This window comes from Mangifera indica, chromosome 15, assembly GCF_011075055.1.
Source record: "Mangifera indica cultivar Alphonso chromosome 15, CATAS_Mindica_2.1, whole genome shotgun sequence".
NCBI lineage: Eukaryota > Viridiplantae > Streptophyta > Magnoliopsida > Sapindales > Anacardiaceae > Mangifera > Mangifera indica.
In genome coordinates, this window is record NC_058151.1 from 6,589,540 (window position 1) to 6,605,787 (window position 16,248).

Consider the following 16,248-nt stretch of genomic DNA (forward strand, 5'->3'; position numbering starts at 1 on the left):
ATGAATTAATAAATCAACTTGGAGCTAGCTCAAATCACGTCTAGCCCTAGTAGATATACTCTATTTTTAGAGTTGATATATAAGGTCGGGTTTGTGTGGCAGGCTTGGATTGGATTAAATTTCATATTTAAGGTTAGATTGGATTAGAATAGGGTTGGATTATAACAAGTTGTCTTGTTTTTGGTGAAGTAGGGCAGTGGATAAGAATATTTATGGTAAATTGTTATTAATATATTATATATGATTTAATAATTATTTTCAAACCATTAAATTGTAAATTTATTATTAAATAGGTAAAAAATTTTATAAATTAGAAAAAAATTAATATTACATACACTAATAATGAGTATAAACATTACCATATTATCATTTAATGAAGTATCATTTTATCTTTAATTTAAAATTATTCATTTATATGATAATACATTATTATTTTTAACTGTATGTGTACCATTATTAAAACATGAAATATTATTATTAAAAAATTATTTATAATTAAACATTAAATAAAAATATATTACACAATTAAAAATATTTACATTTTAAATTAAATTAATTTTATTTTATAATATAATCTTAATTCAATATTAATTATATTAAATATCAATTATTTTGAGATTTATATAATTAATCAATTATAATAACTTGAATAAGAGATATTTTGATAATTAACACATTAGATTTAATTAATATTTAAAAATTTAAAATATTATTTTATGATATTTAAAATAAAAGCATTTGTTATTGTTATGTGGTCAAATTAAATACTCCAAATTCAAACATTTAAACTTAACTAGATGTTGTATATAGCGGACAACTACTATTTGACTATTCAACCGAAAGCCTACAACAATTCAAGACAGAGACATTAAATTCAATGGCTAACAATCAAACAGTATCAAACCCATAACTTATATAAAGAAGATTCGTTTAAAATTATCAGGACAAGATCCCAATGGAATTCCATGTCATAATATTAATCTAGCAAATATGTTAACTTTCACATAAATAAAAAGTTGTTAATATAGGCATAACTCTATCCATTTACACTCAAAATTATAGGTAAGTGTCATGAGAAAAATAATTATTCAAATGTATTTTTTCCTAAAAAAACTTGTATATCAGGTGGAGGAAGAATACTAGAGATATTATCGACTATTGTATTCTTCTTTTACTATTTAAAAACTAGTAAGGATACCATGAATGTAAATCTTTCAATCATCGTATTGAACCGTGCATAAACTCTGGTGTCATTTATTTTTCTGTAACTTATATTTGTTCATATACTGTATTCTTTGAAGGAAAAAGTAGATTTAATTTGAATTCAAATGAGTGAGAATCTTACCTACATCAATGATATCCTACTTATGAAGGATGTTAATCTTATGTAGGATAAATGTTATTATAAGGATTCCTTTACAAAGATTGTAAGAGAATCCTTTTTTGGGTAGAAGTATAATTGTGGTCTCAAGTGAGATAGAGTTCTTCACTTTGCATATTATCAAGTTAAAGTTTCTTATTTACTAGTTGCTCTTGGAGATATATGTACATTTCAGATAAAATTTTGATAGGTTGAGAATTGTAAGTTAGAACATTGTTTAATTGCTATCTGAAAGTCATCATTTCTAATCATACTTTAAGGGTTAACTTCGGGGACAATTTTTTAAACGTATAACAACTCGCATGTTGAAGTACATCAATTACCCACTCAACCTATTTTATATATAAACCCCTCAACACAATGCATAACATAAAATTTCAATGTGATCCCTTACGCATTACACATTGTATAATATCAACATGCCATCTATGATAAAATATTAATAAGGTCCCACATGATAAAAAAATTTAAAAAAAAAAACGAAACACTGCACATTGCACTAAGACCCGCACATGTTACACATACTGTGTTTTTTTTTTTTTTTTTTAATTAAATCTAAATACAAAATTTAGATTTAAGTCATATCCATCTAACTCCTAAAATAATTTTAATTAATTTTCCTTGATGATTGGTACGTGTTGGTGTAAATTTTCCTTACCAACAACAATCCATGTGGATTACGTACGCGCATAACTTGCTCTCCCCTGCCTGAGCGGGCCCCATGATTTATCTCCATGATTGGTGTATATATAGAGCAAGTTTGCAACTCTTGTATGTATAAATAAAAAAAAAGGCTCATCTCTGATACATATTTGCGACAGGGAACTCGAAGAAGAATCGAAAAGTCTGATGGTCTGTGAGTGTGAGGTAAATTAAAAGCTCAAGGCATAAGATTATGGATACCTGTTGGTCATCCCATCATGCAAACAGAGTACACCCAATCCTATTCCATACAAAAAATGAAAGACTAAGATAAATACACCACTCAAAAGTGTGCAAAATTATGAAAATGTCATCTTACACAATCTAAGAGATATGATTAAATCTCCATGTGGCTGATGATTATTAAAGTTAGTTTTTTTTTTGCATTCCATGAAATTGAAGTCAATTATTGTGTGGTAATAAAATTCTCCCTAAAGTCAACCATTTAAGTGCAACTAAATACAACAACCAACATATAGCCACCTTTAGCTCGAAATTCGTAGCTTATAGACAAATTTTCTGTAAAATTCAAATTACATAATAAGATATTAAATTAGGGAAAAAGCTATAAAAAATTAAAAAAAATAAATAGAGAGGAGTAGAGAGACAATATAGAAAGAATGCAACCATAATAAATAATACTATTATATACAATATCTTATATTATTTTTATATTAAATTTAAACTATTGATAACATCATCGATGTAAACATTTTGATCATTAGGTCAAACCATATAAAAATCTTGTATCTTAATTAGTCTCTTTTTAATCTCAACCTATTATCTCACATTCATAATAGACCAATTTGAACCTTCTCAGATACTAATCAAAACTATTTAAGTCTATCTTTTGCAAAGCTTCAAATTTGTATATCATTGATGATAAGAAATCATATCAGCACAACACAAAGTTGTAAAAATAATTTAAGGTTAAGCCTATCATAACAGTGAAACATTACCAAAAAAATTTAAAAAAAAATTAGATTCTTAACAAATAAAACCTTGTTTTTATTATCTAAAGTTGATGAGTCAGAGGAGCTAGGCACTTGAGCTTGGAGTTTATGGAGAAAGGTGTAGGCATTGAGAGGCGAGTTAAGTATGGAGGGGCATCGGTGGGTGGAGATTCGTTCGAGCATGAATTTTAAGATTGAAGCACGGAGATGAGAAAGAAGAGAAAGGGTTTTTTGCGGAGTGTTGAGAGGTGTAATGGGATGAAGATTGAAGTTGATGAAGAACGAAAAATTATGTAGTTATAGAGAATGCTATGGTGGGGTGCGATGGTTATTTAGGTAATTTTATTTTTGAAAGGCGTATTAAGGTAATTTTATTTAAATGGGTATTTTGGTATTTTTACTGACCCAATAATGATTTTTACTGGAAAATTGGATGGAAGTCGGTAAACTTAACTATTGTTTTTAAAGTGTAAGGATAAAAAAGGTTTCATCAGGGTAAAGTATGGGTGGGAAACAGTGGTTCTAATAGAAAATAAAATAATCTTCTTGTCAAAGCCAAAGTAAATTATTTAATGTTCTACAAATTAGAAAGTTATATTCTTAATTTAAAGACAATACCAAAGATTGATCTCTTTTGTGTTTATTGATAGTATTTGTGTACATCATAAAATTCTCTATAGTAGTATTTACGTTGAAGCATCATTTAGTGTAAATTACCAAAATGGATATCATAAAATTTACATGAAATATATATAATATCTGTATATAGATATAATGGAAACTGAACATAAAAACCCTAAACAATATCTTTATTTGGTTGTAAAATTCAGGAAATAAATATTAGAATGTCGTATATTAATTTTTGTGAAGTTGTAAAGTGGTTTTTTTAACAGTTGTTCTCTACACTAGGGGTGTAATTGGATTGAGCTGGATTGAATATCGACAGGCTTGAGTTTGATTTAATTATTTAAAAAATATTCAAGTTCATTGAATAAGTGAGATCTCGACTCAAGTTTGAGTTTGACACAAGTTTAACTGACTCAAACTCAATTAAAAATATTTTTTTAACTCCTAATTTTGCAATTGTTACATTTTAACTATATAACTTATATATTTATTCATTACCTCCTGTATTTAAAGTGCAAAAATAAATTTTTAATGATGTAAATATAATATTTAAAACTTTTTAGGACTTATAAATATTATGATGGAGTTGAGCTCTGAGCTTGTGAGCTCATTAAGCCAACTTTACTTAAGTTTGAGTTTGACTCAACTTACACCCCTACTTTAAATACAAGTATTAAACTTGTTAAAGAAAAATAATAAAACTCTAAGTACTAACAATAAGTAATAATTTATATACTGACAATGATATGTTATTATATAATTGAAAAGACTTGATAAAGTACTAATAATAAGTACTAATTTAATGTATTATTGTCGAGTACTCCTTCCATGTTACCTTTACATCGTTTTTGGACTTCGTAAAGCCTTGGTGCCATTGAATCACAATATCTTCCAAGTGTAGGGTAGCTACCTTAACTTTATCCTTACTTGGAGTTCCATCAACAACATTAAATTAGTACTCTTTTGTTATCCAACTATCGAAGTGTTCATCGTTAAATCTAGGGAAGTCTAACCTCATCACTTTTACCCATGGTGATCAAAGTTCCTACACACCTTTTGAGCTTTCTTCATCCTTGCGAGTTGTTGATTGTGATTGTGAAATGACTTTTAACTATTGAAGACCTAGTCCTCCAATTAACTTCATGATTTCCTCTATTGAATCTCACACAAATTCTTGTTGTTGCCTCTCAAATTCTAATATGAGTTGAGAAACCATCTGCGTGAGCTCTTGTCGCAGCTCTTGTGCTCGTGTGTCATCTATCATTGCCAAGTTTTTGCTCTGATAGGAGTGTTGCGAACGTTTGTCAGAATTTAGAACAACAAAATTGCTTAGTTTAGTTTATTGAGAAGTTGGCTAAATCAAGTAGAGAAGACAAAGAAGAGAGAAAATTATTTAAAATGGAGAGAGAGAAATCACAGAACTAAAAATTGAAAAGTTTCATTCATCTCTCGGGTATTTCAACCACGCGACATTTACAATTTTATTTTTCAACCAACAAATGACACCATATTGAACTCATTAAAACCAACATAAAAATTCTAAAAGGGAAAAAGACTATTTCCCACCCAAATATTACGTTATTCTCAAACTTATACTTACAGGAGATGAAAAACTTTTATTTCCACCCATGACCAAACTGCAGTCCAAATTTTCAATTAGAGACAGAGGTAAAATCATTATTTTATTATAAACCTTAAAACTTTAAAATTTCACCGTTTTTCCCCTCAAGGTTTTAAAAACTAACACCTTAACCTATCCTCAAAGTTTAAAAAATTTAGATTTTATCCCTAGGGTTTACTTCCTTCTCTGGTCATCATCGACAGTCGACGTATTCCATTGATCTCCCATCTCCGACTACAAAGGATGACGAAGGATGACCCTTTGTCTCCCAGATCTAGACAACAAATCGTCATCTAGATGCGACAATGAAGGACGACGCGATGAGCAACGAAGGACGACGAAGCGTTGTCCGTAGTCGTCTAGGTGGAGCGACGAAAAGAGACCTCTTCGTCGCATGGTGGTGTGACAAGGAGATGAAGATTTCTTTATTGTACCACCGTCATTGTACCAAGAGAAGGAGGAGGCCGGAGACGACGTCGGAAGATAAAGTTGAATAATGGGGGTGAAACTACTATTTTTAAAAGTTAGGGGGCAGATGCGTTTTGAAAAATATGAAAACCCTAGGTTTGAGTGTGAAAATGTTACTTTTCAAAGTTTAAAAACTTTAGATAAAAGTGAAATATTAGTTTCTAAAACCTAAGAGGGGTGAAAATAATAACCTTTATAACTTTTTAATATAAACAGTAAAGTAACTATTTTATCTCTTCCTTTAACAGAAAAAATTAATAGAAGTTTGTTTATAAATGAAAATAAAAGTTTTTCATCTTTTGTAGGTGTAAGTTTGAGAGTGACCTAAAATTTGGTAGGAAATAGTGCTTTTCCCATTCTAAAATCTACACCATATCCTTCGCAGCATTTACAATTAAAAACTTTCACAACTGCACTATTCCTCTCCTTCCTTCTATATTCTATTTTCCGCCAGTCCAATATGTAATAGAATTGTCATTTAATACTTAATGGCAAAGAATTTTATATCGTTTTAAAATCTTAAAGGGAAACTTTTATATTTAACATAAACTTGGACATGTTTATCATTTCACCCTAAAAATTGATAGAATGACTAAAATGCCACAACATATAAGCCAATCTACTGGTATACCCTTTCTTCCCGCCTATTTAACGTTACATCTCTCACTGGAAACCCAAGAAAATATACGATGGCGCCAAGAAAGCCTCAGTCTCCGCTCTCAATGCCAATAGGTAAAGTCTCCAGAACACCTAGAAATCTATTCAATTTACTCTTCCATTCTATTTTTAATTTCTCTACTTTGTTGACAGGAAATTGTGAGGTTTTGATAAATGCAAATAACTTCACTTGCAAATCTGACCACCCAAATACCCTCCAAATCTCGCTTTCCAAGACTGCAAAAATCATTATATCAGGCACTTTTTAAATTTATTTTTTGTATTCTTTCTTTTAATTTATTGGATAATAACGCAATATGCAATATGATTTAGGATTGAGTTATCTGAAAATAGTTCAATATATTGTTTATAAATGGTAACTGTTTGTGACAGTAAGAGAAGACGTAAATTCAAAGTCCATTGATTATATATGTCACAGAAAATCTGAGGAAAATGGTAAGTTTATTATTATTATTATTTTTTATTGATTTAGTTTTGAAGTTTCATTGTTGCAGTTGCAATATTAGCTTTTTATGTTGAGAACTATGGTGGTTTTGATTTTTTTTATTTGATTTTTTTTTTTGGTTCACTTATTGACTATTTTGGCTTGTGTAGGGGAGGATTATATGTTTGTGCTAATTAATCCTAAGAATGCCAATGCCAATGAGAAATCCTACCTACAGGTATATCTGTCTTTGTATATGCATGTACAAGGGCTTCTTGTTTATAGCTTTAGAATTGAGACTTCATGAGGTGAAAATTTGAGTTGCTTTCTGTTAGGGACCTAAAGCAATTCTGGCAACACTTCCTTCTATAAAATGGCCTACTGTAATATAATGAAAAACTCCAACTCCTTTGTAATCACTTTACACAGCAATAAACTGAGTTTCTCTTCTCTTTATCCAACTTCTGGTTCAACAATATCAATAACACAAATTTCCAGCAACTCAAGGCACAATAATTATTCCAAAGAAACACTAAAGAACTTATCCAAACCCAGCAACTCTCACAATAATCAGGAAATATTCATTCTGCATTAATGAAAAATAATAATAAACCTAATCACCAGTTCAATAGTTCTTGGATCAACAACTTACATCAAAATCACTGCCCCAAAATAGCAAGAAAACATAAATGACAATTAACAGAAACTCTAGGCTTTCTAGAGGCCTAGTCTCTCCCTCTTTCCTACTAATCTTCTGTAATTATTCCTGTCCCTGCTGCCCTTCTTTTTTCTTTTTAATATACTGCTTTTGTGCTCCTTCCATTGCCTCTGTTGGTTGTAGCAATTGTGAGTTTGCCATTTGTTCCAGTCTGAAGTTGCCATGTGTCTTTAGTTGCTCCAATTGTGAGACCTAACACTTTTTATTAGAATTTTCCTTTTTCTTTTCCTTAAAAAAGAGTTATGGAAGAGTTTTATGGGAGACTTTCACTTTCATTTTCTTTTGAATTTGATACATTAGGCCTAATTATGCTCTTTTGGTTTATATATTTTCTTGTACACTTACTTGTATATCACCTATTGACATGTCAAATTTGGAAGCTAGGTTCCTTCTAAGTAGTCATAATGTTTTTCAGGATGTATTGAAGATATACACAAGAGAGCTCCCCACGATGAATTATGCTGCAAATACTGGAAAGCAATCAATGTTCCTTGAAAAAAGTGTACTGAACGGGTACAAAATGCTTCATTTTTCTTATGCTTGTTGCATGTTATGAAGGTTTAAAAAAATTATACTCATAATTGTGAAAATTGGCAGCACCGAAGTATACAATATCTTATCAGAATTCAACCATTATGCATTTGAAATTCAATATAGATTGATATATGTGATATATATAACACCTAGATCTGTCTTCTTTCAATAATTTCATACAGATAGGCATAATAAGTTGCTAGTTCAATATTCTTTTATCATATTAAAATAAATTTTGCAGGAAATATTGTACGCTGCTTTTGAAATCCAAATCCACAGAAGGTTATGAAGGGGTAGGTTTGTTTTGCTCTTTTGTTGTATAGACTGGTATGTAGTGTTTTTACTATTTTATTCTATTTCATTTTTGTGGAAGAGAAACAAAAATTTACTTCTGAACTGCAAGGAAAAGGTTAGCAGTAATTGGAGTCCACCAGAATAATGCAATAGTAGAGAAAACTAAGAATGGGTAGAACCTGTTAGTCCAAACCACAGAATAACATCATCCTTGTCTTAGAAAGTTCCCAGCAAGGATAGTTCTTTTAACTTGCTTTTAAAAAGCAAAAGTATCTTAAACTTTATCAGTTATATATTGTTTCTATGTTAACTTGATCTTAACAAGCAAAAGTATCTTAACTGTGGAACTTTATCAGTTATATATTGTTTCTGTGTTTGAAGTGAATGTTTTTTGTGTCTAAGCACCTTAGATCCACACAATTTAGAATATTCATTGGTTTTATCAGATTTTTATTTTTGCTTGTTTACCTGGTAATTGTTTCTCCTTTACTATATTGATGTAGGCTGTTGCTGCAATTACCTATCAAATTGTTCCTGCTGACACACAGTATGCTGAGATCCCCCTAGCTGCTGTTAGTTCAGTCTACCAACATAAGGTGGTTGTTTGTTTATTCTTCTGTTCTACAAATTTGTTTTGCTTACATTGGTTCAAAAAGCCGTTGAGTTAGTGCTCTTATCATTTGCCAGAAATTACTCATGTTGTAATGCACAGCCACAGCCAATTTCTAATTTCTGATCATGATAGTTTAACACTTTATCTAGGACCTGAAATTGTTTGGTTTGGTTTCTGATCACAATGAAGAAGATAGATCAAAACATATCTATAATGATTGCAAAATATGCAAGACCTATATAATCCACTAAGAATATTTTGCATACACAATTGTGGTCATTTACAAATTTCTTTGACTAAATCTTCCTGAGTCTGATGGCTTATCAACATCTTATTATTTAATATATGGTGCTTTTGTGATGTTTAGTTTTGGATCTTACTTTTTCTCCTTTCTATGCAATTTTTTTGGATAAAAAATATTAAGGCCTGTGAGCAGCTATTATTAGCAATATTTAGTAATCTTTTTCTCGTCCTATTAGTTTTCATGCGAGACTTGTCTATAAATTTTTCCCTCAAGCAATTTCCTTTTTTAATACCTTCAGGGATTTGGTCACTTCTTGTATATGGAATTGAGGAAGAGACTTCAGAGTGTTGGTATACACACAATAATTTGTTGGGGGGATAAGGAATCTGAAGGTTTTTGGCTTAAACAGGTAACTCTTGACTTGAAATTATATCTATGGAGATAGATATAATTGATATTGAATAGAAGTAGCCTTTCTTCTTGTTCCTTCTCTTTATTAAATATAGTGAATCAACTTTGTGTATAAAACCTCATTTTCTATAAGATTAATTTTCCAATGGTGGCTTGCTGTTTTGCTTCTTATTTAATTAGAAATGGTTTGCATGTCTGCAGGAGCTAATTATATAATGTTTGATGTTTAAGTTTGGTAATAATTGAAAATGTTCAGGGTTTTCAATCTATAGCGGAGGTAGACAGAAAGGGTAGAGCTCGCAGTTTGCCCATTAAGGCTGATGTTCGTAAAGCATTATCCTTTCCTGGTGGTTCGACCCTCATGATCTCTCATCTTGATAAGGATCCTTCAGCAAACATTCCAGATTCTCTAAATTTCTGTATACCATTGAAGCCTTGTGGGGGGTCTTCATTCTTGTCTATTAATAGATTAGAGCCTGAGATCAATGGGGAGTATAACAAGTTACCAGTGTCACTTGATCAAATCACTTCCACTACAAAAAGTTGTCAACCTGAGCAGTTGGTAAAAGATGGTCCAAGAGAAAATACCAGGTTTGCTGGTAAGTGAGCACACACATACACACACACACACTTCATATAGTTTTGAAAGTATACAATCCCTTAAATTGAATGACTATCGAAAAAAGATTCATGACTAGAAATGAAATCCCATTGTGTAGATTTTGAAGCCTTCATGATGCTCTGTTTCACATTTCAGTGTCTAGACCTACTTCAACTGTTATGAAAATTTAAGAATCTATTTCTATGTGATATCGAACTGTCACCTCTTTCAGTTTGTCTTAGCTAACAAAATTTCATAGGTTTTGCATTAAGTGCTGACATTTTTTCTCAGGTTTTTCTGTGAGTTTGGACTCAATGCCTAGTTGCGGGGACCAAACTACTTTTGAGCGAGCACTCTGCAGCTACATGGACCTTGATGCCGCCAAGATTGAGGCTGAAACTGATGCTACACACTGTACTTGCTCTGCAAAACGTGCAAAGAGGAGGTTTTGGGAAGCCTCAATGTCTTCGCTAAAGTCCAAAAAAGTTAAAGGAAGTCATCATGTTGATTGTCAACTAGATTCTTATTCTGATTTAGTTTCAAAACGTGATGAAGCCTTGGTAATTTCTGGAAGTAAATCTTTGGTTGATGTTACTACTAGTGATCCTTTGACTACTAGTTGCATAAAAACTAGTGCAAAAGATGCAGCTGTGTGTACTTTAGCAGGTCTCGTTGGTAAAGAAATTTTGTCTAAGGGAGAATGCTTCAGAATCATGTTGATGAATATTGCTGACGATTATAAGAAAATGCACCTCACGAAGGTATATCTCCTTTATTTAATATTTTGTGTCATAAAGGTGTTCACAACTCACTAGTTCCATTGCAATGATTGAAGTTGATTATGTTGCTGAGATTCTGATCCATGTATAACATGTTTTGAAATATGGACCAATCAGAAGTTGAACATCTTGTTACCTATTGTATGTGCAAATGTTACAGTGGATTATAACTTTTTTCTTTTGATCCTGCTGGAGAATTGCATAATGGAAATTTAGTTATCCATAAAGATTTGTTATCAAACTTATCAAAATCCTCAATGCTAAGTTTATACTATTGATGAGACCCTTAAAATGCAACTTTGCTGGACTAGTCCTTAAAGATATGTGTTCCATTTGCTATTCTAGGATGTATACCCATCTACCAAGTTATAACCGTGTCCATTTCTTAAGTCTTTCTTTTCTTCTCAATCAAAGTATGTAACTAGGAGAATTTCCAATATATTTTCATTTGGCTGTCTCTGCATTTACACCTAAAAACTTAAAGCCCACACACCACCCACACCATGCCACATCCACCCCACCCCCCCCCCCCCCCCCACTTTGTTTGTCTTTTTTTTTTTTTTCCACCTTTCACATCTTGTTTTTGATAACCAGCATCCTTCAGATGAAAATAAATATACCAACCATGTATAAGAAAATTTTAAAATGCTGGACAAACTGCCACTACAATACTTTATCTATGCTATTGAACATCAACAAATATCTATAATAGGCCTGCAATACTACATGTCACTATGTAAATTGATAATGGCCAAATACAATGTTAGTTTAGAGGAAAGAATCTTGTAAAAAATATATCCAACTCAAAAAACAAATTCTGTTCAATAAATTGAAACAGTAACTCTCTTAGTTTATAAATATTTGTTAGGAACCCACATTTATTTAATCAAAACACAAAATCAAAACACAAAATACATAATAACAAAATATTTCATTACTAAAAACATTACAAAGATAAACCGAATAATTCGAAGAATTCGGGACCTCCTATTTTCCGGTCATTCGAGACGCCGGAAATCTCCCATTTTCCGGCCATTAGAGGCGCCGGAGACCTCCCTAAATCAGCCAAAGGTGGCTGCCCTCAAACCCAAACCCTAATATTTTTCTTCTCTTCTCATTTTCAAATTCAAAGCATACATTTATAATAAAAATAGAGCATTGGATTGATGACAAGTGTCTCAATCCTAACATTTCCCTCCCCTTCAAAATCATCTTGTCCTCAAGATGATTTTTTTTTTTAATTTTTAATTTAATTTTATTATTATTATTTTTTTTTTTCAAACGCGCCAGATCCTTCTTTTCTCTTCCCAAAAAGTTTTGCCTTCTCTTTTCTGCGTTTTCTCTTCCCAAAGCTACTGCCTTCCTTTTTTTGCTTCCTCTGCAAGTCAGCCACATTTCTCTTTCCCTTTTTCCAATAAACCAACGGCTGGCCTCCACCTTTTTTCTATTTTTTTATTTTTTTTTATTTCTCTCTCCTTTCTCTTTCCTTCTTCTTTCCTTCTCCTTGTCTTTTCTTTTCTTCTTTCTTCTCCTTAGTTCTTCTTTCTTCTTCCTTCTGTCTTCTGGTTTTTTTTTTTTTTTCGCTTCCATCGGCGTTTCATTTTTTTCTCCTTCTTCTTCTTCTTCTATTTTCGTTTTCCTCTTCTTCTCTTTTTGCGCTTTCGGACTCATTTCTTTCTGTGATGATTTTTCTTCAAGTCAGCCTCCTCCATGAACATTTTCCGGTGACTCATCACTTTTCCGACCATCATCTATCTTCTCCGTTGGATCGAACGCGCTCTGATACCAATTGATAGATACCTGGGCCAAGAGTTGACTGCAGAACCTGTTCTGGGCACTCCTCTGCAGTCTCCAGCAGAACTTCCACAACCACAACAAGAATATACATGCAATGGGATAGAGAAAATAGGAATGTAACTCTATTACAGCAAATGATGAAAATATGTATTGTATTGAATGTTGATTGTAAAGATTACAAAAGTAAATTCTTCAATACAATGACTATTTCCACAAATCAAATGAGCATACACTGCTAATCCAGAATTTCAGTTTCAATAATAAGTCAGCTTCACAAGAGATTCACAAAAAACTCAATAGAGTCCCCACCGCCTAAGCCTTGCTTCTGAGAGAATTACTCTCTCCCCACTTTTCCCAAAATATTGCATCCTCCTCCTCTGAAGAGCCTCCTTCTTTTTAAACTTTTTCCAGCTGTCACTTCTTTTGCCTTTTTCCTTTCTTTCGCCACGTCACTCTATTTTCTGTGGCTGAATTTGTAATAGAGCAGTGGTTTCCTGATCTTTTCTCCCAGAGCCAAAGGTCTTCTCTTTTTTTTTTTTTTGCTTTCTCTTTTCCTGCGGAAAATATATATATGAGTTCTAACAATATTAAAGTAAAGAAGCTTGGCTGACACTTTTGACTGATGACACTCTGCATGAATTCAGAAGGATCCCCAAGGATGCATTCTTATTTGGGTATTTTCTGTGATCTATAAGTTATGATGCTATGTTGTATTCTGCGTTGAACATCTTATTGTCTATATATGGTAATTTTGAAACATTATTCATTCATTCATTCTTATTTGGATGGATACCCACCTTTTCCCCACCAAAATTTTTAGATGTTTCTAACGAGTAATTTTTGTAATTATTTTTTTCCTCTATATGTATGTGTATTTTTTGATCATTAATCTTTTTGATGTAGGTAATTGAAAACTTGGGCGGTGTTGTTACCAGTGATGGAAGTATAAGTTCACATGTTGTCACTGGAAAAGTGAGAAAGACCCTGAATTTCTGTACTGCTCTATGTTCCGGGTTAGTCTTAGTTGGATCTTCATATTTTTTCTACTTCACTGAATTGCTCAAATTTAACATTCATATGTTACATGGTTATATCCGTATATTCATTAAATTTATGTTTTGATTTATTTTCTTCAGAAATTCCTGAATTTTGTGCTTCTTCAGGAATGTTTATTAACCATTATAAGATAATTTTCATATCCATCAATTTAAAAAAAAAAAAATCAATCGAAGGTTATTTTCTAGTCACCTCTTTCAGTTCCTCTTTTTATATTAAGATACAGTGTATTTTCCAGAGTATTTTATCTGAATTTGTGTTTGAATGGCATAGTTTATGGTTCACTGAAGGACCCTGTTATGTGAGGGTAGAATGAAGGTTTTTCTTACTCTTTTTAAGAAAAAGTTTCCTCATTTCATTCAATGTTATTCGTTCTCTACATGGTCATTACTGTCGTTACCATTTGGATTAGTATTCCAACAGAGCAAACTTCAAAAATTGAATATTGGATCTATGGCGTTGCTTTATGGAAGTGTAACAATATAAGCCTCCTACCATATCAGAGTATTTATTATCATGACAGTTATAATTGCTTGAATGCCATTCATCTCCTTGAGATAAAACTAATGAAACCAGGTGGAAACACTTGCCTGTTTCCCACAGATCCTGCATAACATAAACCATTAAAGATGCTGGACAAAAACCACCCCACGTTCCCTTTTTTATTATTGTTATTTTTCGTTTTTGGTGGAGGTGGTGTCAGATTCATTATTGCAGTTTCCACTTTGTTAATTTGTCTATATTGCTCATTTACTTGAAGACATGCGGTTTGTCTTCTTCAAGTTCTAGTTATTTTCAGGCACCTTGCACCATATTTTGCATGCATGAGAGATTCATTTTTCAAAATATGCATGCCTTAATTTGTAATGGTGAGGTGATGGCCCCTAATGCAGAGCATGGATAGTCTCACCCAGTTGGTTAAAACAAAGCTTTAGAGAAGGAAGATTTGTAGGTTAGTTGGTGATAGCATTTATCTCATTCTCAGTACCTATCAAAACACTTTTGACAGTTTATTTAACTTCCTATGCCACTCTGCAGATGAAGTATCCCATGTATTAAATGATGAAGAGTATGAGTTAAAGCACCGAAGTGAGTTGAGAACTGCAGTTCTTAGAGCTAAAGCAAGGCCAGGAAGTTTATTTAAAGGATATAACATAAGCTTGGCTGCTCATGTTGAACCCCCTGTCAAAATTCTATCTGCCATCATCAAGTCTGCTGGTGGAGAAGTAAGTATGAAGATTCTCTAGGCAGCATGTTTGTGAGGAAAGTCTGCTAGTTCATTTTATGCAGAAATTGCTTTTTTATTACTTTTTAATTTTCAAATAGAGACAACATGAGTATGCCTTTTTTGAAACAGAAGATGAGAATCTGTGCTAAAAAAATTTTGCTTTTTAAAAGGAGAAAAAAGAAGAAAACGAAAAATGGAAATGGAAATGAATATTAATTACCTTAGCAGGTAGAACTTCTTAAATTTGCCTTTCTCATGTTTAAGTTATGCCTAAGAGTAAGACCATTATGCTTATGGTAGGTGCTCAAGCTCTTCCACATCAAATGAACATTTTGATTTGAGTGAATAGTATGTATGCTTTAATTAGGTTAATGGTGCAATAAGCTTAGGTTGAGTGGTGTTTTAAACTCTGTGCATAAATGCTACATTGTTTATATTATAGTGAGCAATAGGTGGGTGTGTGTTGTAGAGTATGTGTCTACCATGACATGTAGTGTAGAAGCTTGTCTAAAAATTTTTGAATTTATGCTTGTGGCCTTTTATTACAACATTGGTGGTTGTCTTCATAAATACATACGTTGAATGTGACAATCATATTATTGTATATTCAGGTTATCAGTGGATTGGAAAATGCGAAGGAAACATCAAAAACGATATTCATTACAAGTGAGGAAGACATGGAAGAAGCATTAACAGCTGTAAAGAAAGGAATATGGACTTTCAGCAGTGAGTGGTTGATGAATTGTATAATGAGGCAAGAGCTTGATTTTGAAGCTCCCCAGTTTGCACAATCTTTGTAACTTTAACTTCACTTTCTAGAAAATCATATTTCCATTTCTCTTGTCCTCCTCTTTAATCAATATATTCAACAAATTTTAATATGTTATACTTTACAATTATACTGGTATTGACGCCGAAAATGTGATTAGGTTAGGGTACCTGATAGTGTTTATATTCGCTGACTTGATATTTGAATAAAAATTAAATATATTTCCTACTTTGCCCATGTTCTACAGCCAAACTATCCTTTAGTAAAATGTAGGAAAACTATACGAAGGAGGCATTTAGCCATTAACTAGACATGTTATCTATACACAAAATGAAGTGTAGATAGAAGTT

At 32.0% G+C, this 16,248-nt stretch overlaps 1 protein-coding gene across 1 annotated transcript; it reads left to right on the forward strand.

Moving 5' to 3' along the window:
* Positions 1-7,029: 7,029 nt before the first annotated feature.
* LOC123198097 lies at positions 7,030-16,010 on the forward strand. Its single transcript, XM_044612682.1, has 11 exons — positions 7,030-7,092; positions 7,988-8,085; positions 8,348-8,399; positions 8,904-8,996; positions 9,556-9,666; positions 9,925-10,267; positions 10,561-11,030; positions 13,749-13,858; positions 14,795-14,853; positions 14,940-15,127; positions 15,741-16,010. Exons 1-11 carry the CDS (start codon positions 7,036-7,038, stop codon positions 15,927-15,929), a joined length of 1,770 nt encoding a protein of 589 aa, XP_044468617.1. The 5' UTR covers positions 7,030-7,035; the 3' UTR covers positions 15,930-16,010.
* Positions 16,011-16,248: the final 238 nt, after the last annotated feature.

What these genes read in the sequence shown, in the direction of transcription:
- LOC123198097 (XM_044612682.1), top strand. Translation starts at nt 7,036, where the DNA reads ATGTTTGTGCTAATTAATCCTAAGAATGCCAATGCCAATGAGAAATCC. An exon ending in AGAAAATACCAGGTTTGCTG is followed by an intron (nt 10,268 to 10,560) that starts GTAAGTGAGCAC and finishes ATTTTTTCTCAG; the next exon opens with GTTTTTCTGTGAGTTTGGAC. An exon ending in TGTACTGCTCTATGTTCCGG is followed by an intron (nt 13,859 to 14,794) that starts GTTAGTCTTAGT and finishes CCCCTAATGCAG; the next exon opens with AGCATGGATAGTCTCACCCA.